General features: G+C 44.4%; 1 protein-coding gene across 2 annotated transcripts in view; it reads right to left on the bottom strand.

Moving 5' to 3' along the window:
- The window catches only part of CREBL2 (cAMP responsive element binding protein like 2), a 187,306-nt gene that overhangs the window by 64,522 nt on the left and 104,588 nt on the right, over positions 1–18,196 (bottom strand). For both annotated transcript variants that reach the window (XM_069228022.1, XM_069228024.1), the window contains exon 3: positions 12,897–13,044. In XM_069228022.1, coding sequence (XP_069084123.1) covers positions 12,897–13,044 — 148 coding nt within the window. The remainder of the gene's footprint in view (positions 1–12,896; positions 13,045–18,196) is intronic.

Genomic DNA, 18,196 nt, shown 5'->3' with positions numbered 1-18,196 from the left:
CTGTCAGAGGGAGGACCCCCAACTCATCCCAGTTTATCAGTAATTTTGAATGCCCACCAAATCTTGAAACTTCCTGAGTAACGGAGAACAGACTTTTGTTTAGCTTTTTAAGGTATCATACTATATCATTTGCATACAAGTAAATGACAAGAGAGTACCCTGCTATTTGCAAAACTTCAGTCAGAGTGAAAGTCGCTAGTAAAACAAACCAATTACTCAACAGCAAATGCAAAGATCAATGGGGGTAAGGGATATTCTTTCCGAGTGCCCCGCTTATTGAAATCTACTTTGAACAGTCCCCATCGAGTCTGATCGTGGCTGTTGCAAGCAGTACAAAAAAAGATTTTCAAAATATAGGAACCCAGGCCAAGACGCCAAACAACCTCCATCATAAATGACCATAGCTGCATATCAAAGGCCTTTTCGATATCTAAAAAGAACGCCAAAGATTGGACCTTTGGATTAACTTTGGACCTTTGGATTAACTCTGTGCAAAACAACCATCTGTGTCCATAAGTTAAATGATATCAACCTTTGCGGGATGAAGAAATACTGTTCAGGCAGTACTAGAAACTCTATTAAGGGCTGTAAACGCTGTGCAAAAGTCTTAGAAAATACTTTAGTGTCACTATTTGAAAGTAAAAGCCGTCTGTAAGAGGAACCGGCAGTGGGATCCCTCTCTGGTTTCAGTAGCACAGTAATTACGGCTTCATCGTGGAAGGTGGTAAACTACCCTTGCTGATGGCAGGGTTATAGTGATGAAGTGAACTCTATGTGTTTTATAAAATTCTACTGGAAGGCCATCTCCTTCAGAAGTCTTTCCACTCAGGAGACTCAAACACACATTTGACATCCTCCAGGGATAACCGTGCATTAAGCAGCTCTCTAGCAGTACCCTCCACCTATGCAAGAAGCACTGGATCAAAATATACTTTTATGCCTGCCATTTACTCCCCCTTCCCAGGAAGTAAAGGCAACCATAAAAGTTTTGGAATCTAGCAAAGATATCCAAAGGTGCCACAGAGATTTTGGTTTCGTCAGTGCAGATGCACATGGATCTGGGCCTGGTCCCTAGCCAATTTTGTCACCAGTGCTAATGTCCTGCCTGGCCTGTACCCCTCATCAAACAGTCTCACCTAGGTACTGACCTTGTCTGCAATCTAAGAAAATTCCACCAACACCTCTTGCAGTTGGGCAAGAACAGCAGTATTGTTGGTGGAAACAGTTCTCCAATCATTTTAGGTCTACTGCAAGCCTCTCCAACCTGGTGATAAGCGAGAGAGGTGAGCCTAAACCTTTAGAAATACTAACTCCCCTAATGAATGTTTTGAATGCTTTCCACAGACTATCATTAAGTTCATACACTTCAATGCGAAATACCTCATTGCCCTGTTGCAAGTCCTTTAAGCACCTTACAAGAAACCGAGGTAGAAGAATGGTAGTCCCTAACTTCAAAACGATCAGTGAGTGATCCGACAGCATTCTAGGAAGGATACACACCTCTTCTACCAGGGGCACCACCTGCAGAGAGCACCCATACGTCTATCCGGAAGCACATAAGTCTATCTGGAATCACATACTGCGCAAAGGCGAGTAGAATGTAAATTCAGCTGAGCATGGGTGCAGATCGCGCAACATGTATGCCTAGTGAAATTTGCATACTGAGGGCGTGCTCCAGCAGCCCGATAGGGGTTTGGCAAATCCATGGCAATACTGTCAGCTGCTGCACAGAGTGCAAGGTTAAAATCACATCCCCCCACACAATGAGCCAATCTATATATTTGCCACTCAAACTCCGAATCTCAAAAAAATCTGGAGTGTATGTTCGGCCCATAAATATTAACTAGCAGCACTGTATGTCCATGTAGAACACTCTTCTCTATACGGGCGTGCCTGAGACTTCAGGTATAAATTCTACAACGCAGAAATGTAAAGATTTCCTAGTAAGTGTGTCTCCACAAGAATATGTTGAGTAGGATGAAAAATAATAATGGGGCCCCATTCTGAATTAGAAATGGAGGGACTTTGCGGGGAGCAATGAGTTTCCTGAAGCATTGCTACATCAATATTATGCCTGGTAAGATATTCTAAGATTTGGTGTGTCTTACATGGGTTATGAACCCCCTACATATTTCAGCTAATTAATTTATCCATTCATCAAGCAGAACCTTCCAAATGTGTAATACGTTGGCCTGAGTGTTGATGTTACTTCAAAAGCTCTGCAACTAGTGTCCATACAAAGTTTGAGTAGGACATTTCTGGGCAAAACCAAAAAATTACACCCCATCGAATAAAATAAGAGCTGATACTCCTGCCCAACCTTCGCCTACCGCACGCCAAACCCAATAGTCAGCGAATTCCACAAACTCATCCATAAACAATACCCATTTCCAAAATATCGTAAACTGCCGGCAACCCATCTGAAGGAACAATTATACTCATTGCAGTACATATTACATAGGTCTTAATCAAAAAGTTATACATGTATTCTCAGAAAATCTACTAGCGCCATTATAATTAGTACAGGGAATAGCACAAAACAGATGAGTTCAAGCAACAGTGCATTAGGCGGGTACAACAGAAGCTTTATGCACCAGCCATATACTCTAAGGGCAAGCAGCCAACCAAGAAAAATAAGACCATCCTTATGTAACATACAAACCAGGGGCGCAACAACCGTCCGGTCAAAAGTTACTCATGGACACTGAGAGCCAGGGTCCCAGGAAAGCAGCCGCTTTCAAATGAGGCAGGACTACCAGAGCCTGATCAAGATCATGAGTACGTTCAATACATTTCAATTGCCTGAGTAGGCTATGTGAAGATAAATGTAAGCAAAATTTCAAGCACTCCCAAAGTAATTCAATATAGAGTTCCATTTTGAATGTTCCACCAAAATCCTTAATTCTTGTCTAACGTTTCAATTTCGAGCACCCATCACTAATTCCATTTGATTGTGTTCTCATCTTACTTGTTGTTACTTAGTGTGTGTGCACTGCATCACCCAGCCACCTTCATTTGTTTACATTTATGTGAAGATGAATGTTTTTCCTTTGTGTTCTTCATGAAGCTTTGCCGAAGAAAGGATAAATTATCTGATTGATTTGGACTGAAGTATTTTCTTCACTTTTTGGAACGATGTCCTTGCCTCCTGTACCAAAGAAGAAAAATCAGGATAGAAAGATGACGGAAAACTTCTCCCAATGCACTGCACTTGCGGGACAACACCCGCAGCCATATCAGCTGTTACCAACCTCTAGGGCCAAGGACCACCCCAACCCACAAGGTTTCTCATTCTCAGTCCCTAGGCACTTCCCATCAGCAGAAAACTCCATTAGGGGCCCCAGGAGGCAGAATCCACAGTACTCAGGAGATCACTCAGCAGAAAATATAGTCAATAGGCAGGAAGGAAACAGGCTGCCCAGCAGCGCACCAGGAGAACAACAAAGCCCCACAGGCCAATTTAACCTCTTAAGTGCGGGCGTCGGCCACTGGCCAACGCCCACACACCCTCCCTGGTGCGGGTCACGACCAGTGGCCGACACCAGGAAGGGCATTAATAAATCCTCGGGTGCGTCGCACCCGAGGATTTATTTTTTTTTCCCCCCGGGAGACACTGAAGCTACCGTGTCTCCCCCCACCCGCCCCTTTGTGACGTCAGCGCGCCGCGAGGCGCGCTGACGTTGCAAAGGTGTTTTCCCCATGAAAGCAGGAAGCAGCCTTGCGGCCGCTTCCTGCTTTCATGGGGAAAACGGCCTTTTTCACGTTCGGGAAGGCCTCGTAAGAAAGGGGAGAGTCTCCCCTTTCTTACGAGGCCTTCCTGAAAGTGTTTCCTGGCCCCCGATCGCAGCACAGCTGCGATCGGGGGCCAGGAAACACTTTCAGGAAGGCCTTGTAAGAAAGGGGAGACACTCCCCTTTCTTACGAGGCCTTCCTGAAAGTGTTTCCTGGCCCCCGGTCGCAGCTGTGCTGCGATCGGGGGCCAGGAACACGTTTCATGGCCCCCGATCGCAGCACAGCTGCGATCGGGGGCCAGGAAACACTTTCAGGAAGGCCTCGTAAGAAAGGGGAGACACTCCCCTTTCTTACGAGGCCTTCCTGAAAGTGTTTCCTGGCCCCCGGTCGCAGCTGTGCTGCGATCGGGGGCCAGGAAACACTTTCAGGTTTCCTGGCTCCCCCGATCGCAGCACAGCTGCGATCGGGGGGGTCAGGAAACATTTTGAAAAGGCCTCGTAAGAAAGGGGAGACTCTCCCCTTTCTTACGAGGCCTTCTGAAACTGTTTCTGGCCCCCGATTGCAGCTGTGCTGCGATCGGGGGCCAGAAACAGTTTCAGAAGGCCTCGTAAGAAAGGGGAGAGTCTCCCCTTTCTTATGAGGCCTTCTGAAACGGTTTCCTGGCCCCCGATCGCAGCACAGCTGCGATCGGGGGCCAGGAAACCCCACTAGACACCAGGGATTTCACTTTTGGGGGGCGGCCCCCCCTGGAAAACGGGCCACCCCCCGCCATAATTTTCTTAAAAAAAAAAAAAGGTAGGTGCCCCCTGGGGGGGGGGGGGGGGGCGATCGCGCCCCCCCCCCCCCCAAAAATACAAAAAAAAAAAATGAAATGACAGGGGGTCGCCCGTGGGCAGGGTGACCCCCTGTGGGGGCAATTTTTTTTTTTAGATGTTATAGGGTTTCCCTGGGGGCCATTTTGGCCCCCAAGGAAACCATACAACAACTAAAAAAAAATATATGTATATATCTATATATATATATCTATGTAGATAGATATATCTAGGTCCATGGATATATCTATAGATATATCTATGTAGATATATATTTATATATATATATATATATATATATATAGGTAGATCTGTATCAAAGAGATTTATAAAGCGTGCTACTCACCTGTGAGGGTCTCAAGGCGCTGGGGGGGGGGACGGGGGGAGGGAAAAGGGCTAGGAGGTTCACTGTTCAAAAAGCCAGGTTTTGAGGCCCTTCCTGAAAAGAAGTAGGTTTTGGGTCTTGCGAATGTGGGTTGTGAGTGCGTTCCATGTTTTGGGTGCAATGTAGGAGAAGGATCTGCCCCCGGTGGTGGTGTGTTTGATGCGGGGGTCAGAGGCAAGAGAGAGGTCAGCTGAACGGACGTTTCGTGTGGGGGTGTGGAAGGTGACTCTCGTTGAGGTAGGCAGGGCCTGTGTTGTGGAGTGATTTGTGTGTGAGGATGAGGATCTTGAAGGTGATCCTTTTGTCAATGGGGAGCCAGTGGAGGGATTTGAGGTGTGGAGAGATGTGTTTGTGTCGGTGGAGGTCGAGGATGAGTCGTGCTGCTGAGTTCTGGATGCGTGTAGTTTGCACTTGAGTTTTAGAGTGGTGCCGGCGTAGAGGGCGTTTCTGTAATCAAGCCTGCTGCTGATGAGTGCGTGAGTGACAGTTTTTCTGGTCTCTGTGGGGATCCATTTGAATGTTTTTCAGTATACGGAGTTTGTTGAAGCATGAGGAGGTAAGAGCGTTGATTTGTTGGGTCATAGAGAGGGAGGAGTCTAGGATGATGCTGAGGTTGCGTGCGTAGTTGGCGGGGGTGGGTGCAGGGCCTAGCGTGGTGGGCCACCATGGGGGGTCCCAGGTTTTTTTGGTGAGGGCCAAAGAGGATTATTTCAGTTTTGCTTGAGTTGAGTTTCAGGTGGTTGGCTGTCATATATACATCACTTTTGTCAATATGTGTGTGGTTTCCCTGGGGGGAAAAGGGTCCGACTTGTCTAGTGGCAGTTTTAGTGCCATAAAGAAGCGCAGAAGGTTTATATGCCTACTGCAAAGAGCACATCTGTATTTTATGTAAATAGCTGAGTACATTAGTAAAGTCTATGGAGAGATGAAGGGCACTTTTGCTGGGTGGTAATGAGGGAATCCGAGGAGGAGGGAGTGGGAGCACCAATAATGATTGTTGGACTGGGCGCAGGAGGTGCTAAAGACTGTGACGAATGGTATGTGACAAGGTGTTTTTTGAGTGTCTTGAAAGTACGTGCTGATTGAGGGAAGAAGCGCAGGTAAGGTGGCCTCTACTGTTGCACGTATCTCACACACACCATCGATTTTGTGACTGTCTACGTAGGCTAGTGTTTTAGAGCAACAGTTTAGCCAATAGCAGAGATGGCATCTTGATGGATGACTGCTGCCTGCACTTGGGTTATAGAGGACCGCTCTGACATAGGATCAGAGACTGAGACATCAGATACTGAGACAGCATCTGAGGGATAGGACAATGGCGCAGACTCTGGGAGTGATTTTTCAGTCAGAGGAGTCCCATTCGAAAACTCCTCTTCCAGTACATTATGAGGGAGGTGATGAGGACAGTCCTGCTGTCCCTTCGCAAGCTGTTCGTGCAACTGGGTAATAGTGGGTTAGGCCAACCCAGAGAGCAGGTGAATGCGGCGGCAAGCAGAGAGAGAGTGCTCTCTTGGGAGCTCACCAATTTAGTTCAGCCCCAAATTCCACCACCCAAATCATATTGTGGAGACATCAAAATTGTCTATGGCAAAACAAACTGGTTTTGTAAGGCAGGCACCTGTGTTTTTGGTCCTGGATTCGGCAGCCATATAGAGAAACACACTAAACCCAAACATTTCTGGAAACTAGACATTCGGGGGAGTCCACAGAGGTGTGACTTGTGTGGATTCCCCAAAGTTTTCTTACCCAGAATACCCTGCAAAGCTGAAATGTTGAAAAAAAACTCAATTTTTCTCGCATTTCTGTCACACAAACTACAGGAATATGCTGGGATCCACAACATTCCTACCACCCAGGGACTCCTCACCTGTCCTGATAAAAACACTACCCCACTTGAGTGCCTACACCTAGTGCCTGTGTCAGGAATGGATCACCCCAGGGTCAACAGCTGCCTCACGTAAGGACCAACATTGACCGTTGTGTGATCTATTCCTGTCGCAGGCACCAGGCCTAACCACACAAGTGAGGTATCATATTTATCGGGAGACTTGGGGGAACGCTGGGTGGAAGGAAATTTGTGGCTCCCCTCAGATTCCAGAACTTTCTGTCACCGAAATGTGTGGAAAACGTGGTATTTTAGCCACATTTTGAGGTATGCAAAGGATTCTGGGTAACAGAACCTGGTCCGAGCCCCACAAGTCACCTCATCTTGGATTCCCCTGGGTTTCTAGTTTTCAAAAATGTGCTGGTTTGCTAGGTTTCCCCAGGTGCCGGCTGAGCTAGAGGCCAAAATCCACAGGTAGGCACTGTTTTCTCTGAAAAAATTTGATGTGTCCACGTTCTGTTTTGGGGCATTTCCTGTCGCGGGCGCTAGGCCTACCCACACAAGTGAGGTATCATTTTTATCGGGAGACTTAGGGGAACGCCGGGTGGAAGGAAATTTGTGGCTCCTCTCAGATTCCAGAACTTTCTGTCACCGAAATGTGAGGAAAACTTGTTTTTTTGGCCACTTTTTGAGGTTTGCAAAGGATTCTGGGTAACAGAACCTGGTCCGAGCCCCGCAAGTCACCCCTCCTTGGATTCCCCTAGGTCTCTAGTTTTCAGAAATGCACAGGTTTGGTAGGTTTCCCTAGGTGCCGGCTGAGCTAGAGGCCAAAATCTACAGGTAGGCACTTCTCAAAAAACACCTCTGTTTTCTTCCAAAAATTTGGATGTGTCCACGTTGCGCTTTGGGGCGTTTCCTGTCGCGGGCGCTAGGCCTACCCACACAAGTGAGGTATCATTTTTATCGGGAGACTTGGGGGAACGCCGGGTGGAAGGAAATTTGTGGCTCCTCTCAGATTCCAGAACTTTCTGTCACCGAAATGTGAGGAAAACTTGTTTTTTTAGCCACTTTTTGAGGTTTGCAAAGGATTCTGGGTAACAGAACCTGGTCCGAGCCCCGCGAGTCACCCCTCCTTGGATTGCCCTAGGTCTCTAGTTTTCAGAAATGCACAGGTTTGGTAGGTTTCCCTATGTGCCGGCTGAGCTAGAGGCCAAAATCTACAGGTAGGCACTTTGGAAAAAACAGCTGTGTTTTCTATAAAAAAAATAGGATGTGTCCATGTTGTGTTTTGGGGCATTTCCTGTCGCGGGCAATAGGCCTACCCACACAAGTGAGGTATCATTTTTATCGGGAGACTTGGGGAACACAGAATAGCAAAACAAGTGTTATTGCCCCTTATCTTTCTCTACATTTTTTCCTTCCAAATATAAGAGAGTGTGTAAAAAAGACGTCTATTTGAGAAATGCCCTGCAATTCACATGCTAGTATGGGCACCTCGGAATTCAGCGATGTGCAAATAACCACTGCTCCTCAAAACCTTATCTTGATCCCATTTTGGAAATGCAAAGGTTTTCTTGATACCTCTTTCACTCTTCATATTTCAGCAAATGAATTGCTGTATACCCAGTATAGAATGAAAACCAGCTGCAGGGTGCAGCTCATTTATTGGCTCTGGGTACCTAGGGTTCTTGATGAACCTACAAGCCCTTTATATCCCCGCAACCAGAAGAGTCCAGCAGACAAAACGGTATATTGCTTTCAGAAATCTGACATCGCAGGAAAAAGTTACAGAGTAAAACATAAAGAAAAATGGCTGTTGTTTTCAGCTCAATTTCAATATTTTTTTATTTCAGCTGTATTTTCTGTAGGAAAACCTTGTAGGATCTACACAAATGACCCCTTGCTGAATTCAGAATTTTGTCTAGTTTTCAGAAATGTTTAGCATTCCGGGATCCAGCATTGGTTTCACACCCATTCCTGTCACTAACTGGAAGGAGGCTGAAAGCACCAAATATAGTAGAAATGGGGTATGTCCCAGTAAAATGCCAAATTTGTGTTGAAAAATTTGGTTTTCTGATTCAAGTCTGCCCGTTCCTGAAAGGTGGGAAGATAGTGATTTCAGCACCAGAAACCCTTTGTTGATGGCATTTTCAGGGAAAAAACCACAAGCCTTCTTCGGCAGCCCTTTTTTCCCATTTTTTTGGAAAAAACTAAATTTTCACTGTATTTTGGCTATTTTCTTGGTCTCCTCCAGGGGAAACCACCAACTCTGGGTACCATTAGAATCCCTAGGATGTTGGAAAAAAAAGGACGCAAATTTGGCGTGGTTAGCTTATGTGGACAAAAAGTTATGAAGCCCTAAGCGCGAACTACCCCAAATAGCCAAAAAAGGGCTCAGCACTGGGGGGGGAAAGGCCCAGCAGCTAAGGGGTTAAGGGTCACTGCAGAGGAGCAGAAGCGTACCCAAGCAGCCACCCAACAGTGGTTAAATGCCTCGGCTAGTCTACACTTGCAGCGCTTCACCACCAGCTCGGCCTGCACTGCTCGTGAGCCAGGCAAGAACCAGCCAACAAGCAATGCACCCAGTTCCCAGGTGCCAGAAACTCCACTTTCAGCCCTCACCAAAGGCTCCGATGTCAGGAAGCCATTTTCACGCCGGCTCTGTTGTGCCTCCAGCAAATTGCACCTTGACTTCATGTTACTTGCGTTTTATATTGCACCGGGGTGCAGCACTATGCTGTATAAAAGGACTATAATGTGACAAACCTGTGCAACCTTCACACAAAATGTACACCACAGTGGATCACATGAAGAAGCTCTATTTAGGTTAACTGTTCTTTTAAAAATGGCAGAACTCTAGCATACAGCTGCTCCCAACTCTGGTAGATCATCCAAATGGTTGCATAGAATATACCGGACTTATCTATTATGATACACCAATCAGGTGGGGGAAGCACAACCAGAACAATAACGCTTCTCAATTCAACAAGTTACGTAACTTCAGTAACATCCCTTCTAGTGGATACTTTAACTAAAGAGTTCTCAGCGCCTGACTGGATCCAGAAACTTTATATAACAGTGCTCCCACACAACATTTGAGATGGTGCCATGCAGCTCCACGTGCCTACCTAGAAGTGACAGAACCTTGCTGCATATAAGCACCACACTGTGCGTCAACATCAGTTTGATGGATTTTTTTCTGCAACCTATGATATGGAGCACAAAGCAATTATCCTTACCAGTGTGCACCTCTCTATTATGGAACATTTTAGATGATAAAGAGTGACCATTTCACAGAATGGTGGCGAGGACACAATCAGAAAGAGCATTACCAAAGGTAACTTTTTCTTCTGATATATGTGTCTTACCACAGATAATTTCCCTTTAGAATAGATACCAAAGCAGTACCTCCCAAGGTGTCGGGTCTGTGGAGTTGACCAAAAAGTCTTGAAGGACCAAATAAGAGAAATGTCCTTCCCACAAGACAGGGCTGTCAAGGCAATTGTGCTTTGTGAACATGGGCACCCACTTCACAGCCCAGCAGATGTCAAGGATAGGCACTCTGTGGGCCAGTGCAGTGGTAGCAGCCTCAGCACTGGTGGAAAGAGCTCTCAGACCTTTCAGAGGCTGCTTCTTGGCCAATGTGTAGCAGATCTTAATGCATATGACTGTTCACCTCAACTGAGTCCTTTTCTCCACAGCCTTTCTTTTTTTCACCGAACGTAAAGGGGATCGTCCGCCAATAGTCCTTGGTACGATCGATAAAAGCTTCAAATTCTTCTGGGTTGAACATACAGATCCTCTCCTCCTCTTTGGAGGTGTGAGGCAGGGCAAAGACTACTGGGAGAGTGATGGATTGTTCAAGGTGTTAAGGTATCACCACTTTTGGCAATAAGGCCATCTGAGTCCTGAGCACAGTTTGTCTGGGGGGGCAGGGGGTTGGGGGTGCAGTGCAGATTCATCAATAGGGGTTCAAGTTCACTCACCGATGTGCTGAAGTGATCACAAGCTGTGCATCGGCTCAAAGGGAGTGTGTCAGGACTAAGCTAAAGTCCAACTGTGGCATCAGAAATTGCTTGGGAGGAAACATAGGTTAAACCTTTAAGAAACCGCATCACAACAGGTGATTTAAACAAGAACGGTTGGTCCTGCAAATGCAAAAAGGGCCAGCAAATTTCACTACTGCTCACTACAAGGCCTTGTTGGGCCAAAGACAAAAAAAACAATAAAACATCCAATGATTTGGTTTGTTAAGGGTCTGTTTTGCCGACTCCACAGCAGGCCATAATTTTCTCTCTGTGCCCAGCACAGATAGACTTCTTATGCATACAGGCAGCAAGCAAGGATAATATTAAAAACCCAGGTGGTAGATAAAATGGAGCCAAATGTTTCAGTTCAATCTCACACACGGAGGTGTAGTTTCTGAAGGTGTGGTTGCAGAACCCTGCCCTCCTGCTGAGATAGAAAATCCTCCTGGAGTCAAGGTGTCTGCTCATGCCCAGAAGTCCCAGGTGCCACTCTCCTGTCCCAATCTGAATCCACTAGAATGAATTGGGCCCAGTCACTCCTGATCTTCAGAGCTCTGGGTAGGAGAGGAAGAAGCAGAAGGCATACAGGAATCCTGTGATCCACTCTTGCTAGAAGATACATTCCAGCTAGAGTTTTCATGGTAACTCCAATGTGCAAAAGTTCTGACACTGTGCAGGCTTGCTTAAATCTGCCAACATTTTGGTAACTACACCATGCCCACAAGCTGCGAGGTTATACTATTAAAGCCTTTAAAAAGTAAAGTGTGGATTACTTGTGTGTGCATCCTTCGTGAAAGGTATTCCAGTAACCCACTAAAATAAAATATATTCCTGACATTCTCTGGCAGGTTCCAATAGTTAACTGATAAGCTTTGTCTAAATGTAACTTGTGTAAGATGTTTGGATCACAGCCGGCCTTTTCCTCCCACTCCAGCTGGCAAGTTCATACAAAACTGGATTCGCCCAATTATGGGCAGAAGGAAATCTACCAGCCAGTGATTACAAAGGGACTTGTAAAAACACATCACTGGGAAAGTAAGATGAAAAGAAAGTAAACATTGTTGAAATCGTAACAAGGACTTTACTACTTAATAGGAAGATGGTTTTTATTTCATTTTATCTCGGGTATTTATAAAGCACGGACATAGCCCTAGAGGGGTTTGAGGCTCCATACACAGCAACACAATACTTAAGCAATATGTGAGGATAAAGACACACAGGACAATAATGCATACAAATAAAGGAACAGCATAGTATAATAGCCCGGTGTAAGTAGTTAGGGCCTGATTTAGAGTTTGGAGAATGGAGTTACTACGTCACAAACGTGACAGATATCTCGTCTGCTGTATTACGATTCTATTATATCCAATGGAAATCGTAAAATCGGCAGATGGGATATCCATCATGTTTGTAACAGAGTAACCTATCCGCCGGACTCTAAATCAGGCTTAATGTAGATTTGACTTCATTGCACAACCGCAGGTGCATGTCTGAGAAGCAGAGATAAGTTGTTTGAGAGTCAGTCAATAAGCCAAGAAAGCCTATTGGCACATGCATTTTCGGGGAGTCTTCAGGATTTCTGGTCTATCAAGGAATGTGTTCTCTGTGAATTGAGTTTAGAGGCAAGGCAGATGGATTGTTCAAGTGAACTGCTTTATACAACAAACATCTAAATGGATTCTGGAAGGGAAAGAGAAACCATGCACTTCTTTTCAGGCATGGTAATTTGTCTAAAATTCTTGAATGGTGATTAGTTGAGCAGACATTTTAAGAACAGCTTTAATAGTAAAGAACTAAATTAATTTACAAGTATTGTTTATTTCTATCTAAAGTGTTGGATGACATATGATTGCCTCTAAAGTTTTTCCCCCACAACACATTTAGTATTTTAACTAGAATTTTTGTAGATGTAATTTGAAATTGGTCAAGGGCTCTGTACTTAGTAAAAATTTAGTTGTCATGTAATTCTGAAGGGACCCTGGTAGGGGACTGCATTATTCAGTTCGATATTCAAAATTAATGATGTCAAATGTGGTAAAATAAATCTCAGAGGTTAACAGCAAAGCTAAATGTGTTCCTGCAGTATCAGAGTGGAGAAAGGAAACGTCACTTACAGCAACGGTTTGCATTGGCCTCCGCTTTCATAGCTCTGGTCTGCTTGGTAGAGTTAAGATGCACCTTGCTCTGATCCTCTCCTGTGAGAAGAGCTTTGATTTCAGAGGGTATCTTCCCCTGGTCCATAGCCATGCACCACTGCTTGTACTGTGAAGACACAAAGCAGGTGACATTCATTTCATCTATCAAGAATTTTCAAATGGAAAATTGTAACAGATCTCTGAAAGGTAGCTATGTTCCTCAACCAATAATGCAGCATTGAAAATTGAGTATCGTACAGCCTATTTGAGAAATCATTTTTTCTTTAACAATGTCTAATGAATTTATTTGTCCATTGCAATACATTTAGGCTCAGCAGAAGGTATTTAAAAACAACAAATACAACCATAAATAATGAATAAAGTAGGGAAAAACAAACAATCCAATTGCTGTCTTAGATGGCCCAGAAGATGCACTTTGTATGTCTACAGCCTTTTGCAAATCATAACATCAGCATGCCAGCCATGAATTAATCGGAGTGTCACAGCTGTAGTCACTCTACGGGTGGCTCAGGTTAGGTGGCGCTGGTTAGGCCAGGCCTTCTACAGAGTCCTCGCCCACCAAAGAGCCCAAAATCCTATGTAGTCTCCATTTTCGTATTAGAGGAATGGGTTGTGCCACCTTCATCCCTCTAATCAGTCATTCATACAAATTTTAAGGATTATGTTACTTGCCCTGTAAACATCTATTCCTAGTGTGTAGTGCTGCAGATTCACATGCTGTGCACACTCCTGCCAACTAGTGTTGGGTCCAAACTTTGCAATTTGTTTTTTTCAAGGAATTATTTTATGGACGATGCTGTGCTTCGTATTCCCTCTTCCTCAAGGCATTGTGCATGTTTAACGGTTCCTTTGGTAGATTACAATGTTTTTTCCTTGCTATTCAGGAAGTGAGTATATAGTCTGATAAATTAGCATTTGCTGTTGAACATGCTTAAATGTACTGCGTATACATGTCACCATCTAATACCTGCCGGGGAGGTGGGAGGGTGCATGTGAATCTGCAGCACCAAACATGGTACAAACAGATGCTTACAGGGTAAGTAAATATCCATTCATAGCATGAACTGGCTGCAGACACACATGCTATGCATAGACTATAAAGCAGTACTTCTCGCGCAGTGGCTTCAGACATCAGATGGTACATTTGCCTGAAATAACGTGCGCAGAACTGTTTGTCACACTAGAGCTTGTTGTCTGGATTGTACATCCACACAGTAGTGTTTAGTAAAAGTATGTGGATTTGTCCATGTTGCCGCTTTAACAAATGTCTGTTAGCGGGATATTTCCCACAAAAGCCACTGATGCTCCTGTTTTTTCCTTGCGGAATGAGCCCTTTGAATTGCAGATAGTGTTCATTTTGCTTTAATGTAGCAAACTAGTATACAACTATCCATCTAGTTATTCTTGCTTTTGAGATGGGATTACCTTTCTCTGGATTTGAAAAAGTGACTAATAGTGGCCGTGATTTTTAAAATGTTTTTGTACATAAGGGCACATTGTATATCTAGTATATGCAATGCACTTTCTGCAACTGTTTCTGGGTTTGGAAAGAAAACCAGTAAACCCAATGTCTGATTTAAGTGCAAAGGCGATTTAACTTTTGGCAGAAACTTTGGGTTTGTATGCAGGGAAACCTTGTCATGGAATACTTGGAGATAAGGTTCCATAATAGTCAGTGCACGTATTTCACTTACTTTTCTTAGTGATGTAACTGCTATAAGAAAAAACACTTTCCATATTAAAACCTGTAGCTGGTATTTATTAGTTCAAATGGTGCAGACATTAATCGTGTCAACACGATGTTTAAGTTCCAGGATAATACAATAGGTCTACGTGGTGGAAAGGCTCGAGTCCCTCCTTAAATGCTTTTATGACAGATACAAAACAGAAAACAATGATTGTTTTTCTGTGTAAGTATGCAGCAAATGCTGTTAGTGCAGCTTTATAGATGTGAATGATAAATGAGATTACTGAAGATCTAACAAGTAACACACCAGTTGTTCAGATGGTGCGGAGGGATTTTTGTTGTTTGTAGCACAATAGTAAACAAGGTGTTTTCCATTTTGCTGCACCACACGCTCTAGTAGTTGGTCTTCTGGCTTCCTTTAGAATGTCCATACCTTCTGGATGTAATTGTAGGTACCCAATTTCTATGACTTTAGGAAGCAGACAGCAAGATTGAGTTGATGAACAATGGGGTGTCCTACTCTGCCCCCACTGTGAGTGAGTAGATCTGGAATGTTCAGAAGCTTCTTGTGATGTACTAGGGGGAGCTCCAGCAATGTTGTGTACCATAGTTGGCGTGGGCATGTTGGAGCTAGGAGTATCACCTTTAGTGAGGTTTGCATGAGCTTCCTGGCCGCAAATGAAATGAGTGAGAAAGATGGAAAAACGTATGCAAATATTCCTGACCAGTTCACCCATAGAGCACTGCTCCTGGATTGTGGATGTGGGTGTCTGCATGTGAAGTTTTGGCATTTTTAATTTTGTAGAGTGGCAAAGAGATCTATAGATAGAGTCCACCACCACAGGAAGTTTGTTCGTAGGATTGGAGTATGGATGTCCCACTCGTGAACTTGTTGTGTCCTGCTTAGTAGGCCTGCCAGTGAGTTGTCTGGCCGGTGTGTTCTGTGCCAAGAAGTGGATCTTGGGTCTTATGGCCCATTTCCCTATGATTTGTGCTAGTTGGGATAGCTGCAGTGAATGTGCCTCTCCTTGTTTCTGGATGTAGTACATTGCTGTCATAATGTATGCACACAGAAGAACATTGTTATCTGTTATGTTGGGTAATGAATGCACTCAGAGCCATCTGTATGGCTATCAGTTCCAGAACATTGACACGGAATGTTTGTTGTGCCGACAACTGTTTCTGCACCACAATGTCCTCCATGTGAGCACCCCAACCTATGAGTGATGCATCAGTCATGACGGTCACCTGTGGGATTGGGTCTCTGAAGGCTCTGCGTTTTTTAGTTTTTTTTTATGCATTTTGTGTCTTACACCATTGTTGTGTTTGATGGACGTTGGGCGTAACCAACACTAGATCCTCCATGTTGCCCCAGTTTGTGACCACTGTGATGTTAAGCACTCCTGTAGGGATCTCATATGTAGTTGTGCATGTGGAACTATCGCAATGCAAGAGCAATCATACCTAGAAGGAACAGCACCATTTTGACTGGTAGGCGATGATGTGGCTGAAAAAGAGCCAGTTGATTCTGGAGATTGAGAACCCTCTGTGGATTGTGATACGTTTTTGCTGTGATCGAATTGAGTACGGCTCCAAGGTAAGGATGCATCTGGAGCAGTTGTATATGGGATTTGGTACCATTTACTGTAAACCCCGATTTGTGTAAGAGGTTAATAGTTGTTTGCATGTCCTGTAGACCTTTTTGTTTGCTGGAACTCCTGAGCAGCCAATCGTCCAGATAAGGTAAGACGTGTATGTTTTTCTTTCTTAAATGTGCAGCTGTTACAGCTAGGCATTTGGTGAACAATCACGAGGCTGTTGTGACCCCGAATGGTATTACTTTGAACTGATAGTAATGTCCACCAACCGGAGGTATCAGCGATGTTGCGGATAGATTGGGATATGGAAAGTATGCATCCTTCAGTTCTAATGCAGACATGAAGTCACTTTCTTGTATTTTTCAACAAAACTATGCATCTTGTCCATCAGTGAGGCCAGTGACTTTTCAATAATGTATATGTACTATATTTTTGACCACCAACATTCCAGGGCTGAGGGGCCTCCTGCTTCCAGAAATGGGCAAGTGTCGAACTCCCCACCGATAACAGGTGTGATATGAGAGTGTCTATGGTAGTGTGTAATAGATATACCCAGTCGTTCCAGATGTGCTAAAAAGTGTAACTTATGTGCATCAGCAGGACTACCCCAATCATTTAATTTATTAAAGGGATCAGTTTGGCCCAACAGGGCTTTACTCGTGGGCATGCTCACCAGACGTAACGTGTCCATCATCTATACCAAACCCAGTGCCTCAACTAAAGCACGAGTCCATACTCCCAAACACAACTTTTAATCAAACTGGAGTCAGGTTAGGATGTTGTATGCATTTTTTTGTTTTGAGAGCAGACTGAGATTTTATCAGCCCTCTGGCAGATGGTCTCCCATTCTTCATCTGCTAAGGTGTGCTGCAGCTCTTCCTCCCACCTCTGTATCTAATTATGGTAAGTGGGTGTGGGGCACACACATAGTTTTGTATGCATTTGTGATAGCCCTTTTGTGAGAAGACTTATAAAAGAACGGTTTCCAATGGAGTTAACACCCTGTGTTCACACCTCCCCCCCCCCTTCTCAGCATTGGTGTTCCCTGTATAATGTCTGTAGTATTTTTTATTTTAAGTTTTTCAGGGTTGAACGTGGTAGAGTTCCTCGCACTCAGTTGTAGGTTTTAGTTCAAGTAAGTTGAAACAAATTCCCACAACCTCTGGGAAACAAGACCAGTCCTGCTCATAAACAATAGATGCTTCAATACTGTTGGGAAGTCTGGGTTGCAGGTGACAGGAGTCAAGGAGGATAGATAGACGGTTGCTATCATACTTCTAACCAGTATGCTCTAATAAGCAAGGAGAGTGTGGGACATTGTGGGACTTGGGCCAATAATGTGGTGGCAGTCAACAACAGATGCGTACAGGATAAGTAACATCAGTTCCTGGTATGTGGCTGTAGATACACATGCAGGATTTGGTATTATCTGTATAATCTATCTATACACAAGAGCATGCTTGACATCAAGTGTGCAGAGTGCTCTTTCCACTTCTGAGTCGGGTCGTTGAGAAAAAACTGGAAGCTCGACTGTCTGATTAAGGTGGAATGGGGAGACCACTAAGATTGGTTCTAAGAACCACTATAACCTTGTGTATCTAAAAAACGGTTTCTGCAATGTGAGGACTTGCAGTTTGCCTATGAGACAAGATGGCTACCAGGAAGGCAGTCTTCCAAGAAAGAAACTGCAAAGGGCATGAATGCAGTGGCTCGAATGGGGGCCCCTTAAGTTTGGTAAAGACTATATTGAGACTCCAGACAGGGGATGAAAGTACAATTGGTGGGATGATACGTCTAAGGATCTCCATAAAGGTTTTAATTACAGGGATTTTGAAGAGGGAAGAGTGATCCTAGTTCTGTATATGTGTAGCCGAACTAGTAGGTAGGCTAATTCAAACTTGTGTCAGAGGTAACAAATAACGTCTTGTACAGTAGGCATAAAAAGGGTTTATTGATATGGAGTACAATAGTTA

The sequence above is a fragment of the Pleurodeles waltl genome, chromosome 4_1 (genome assembly GCF_031143425.1).
Source record: "Pleurodeles waltl isolate 20211129_DDA chromosome 4_1, aPleWal1.hap1.20221129, whole genome shotgun sequence".
Lineage (NCBI taxonomy): Eukaryota > Metazoa > Chordata > Amphibia > Caudata > Salamandridae > Pleurodeles > Pleurodeles waltl.
Note: the sequence above shows the minus strand (reverse complement) of the source record. Positions and strands in the feature narration are given on the sequence as shown.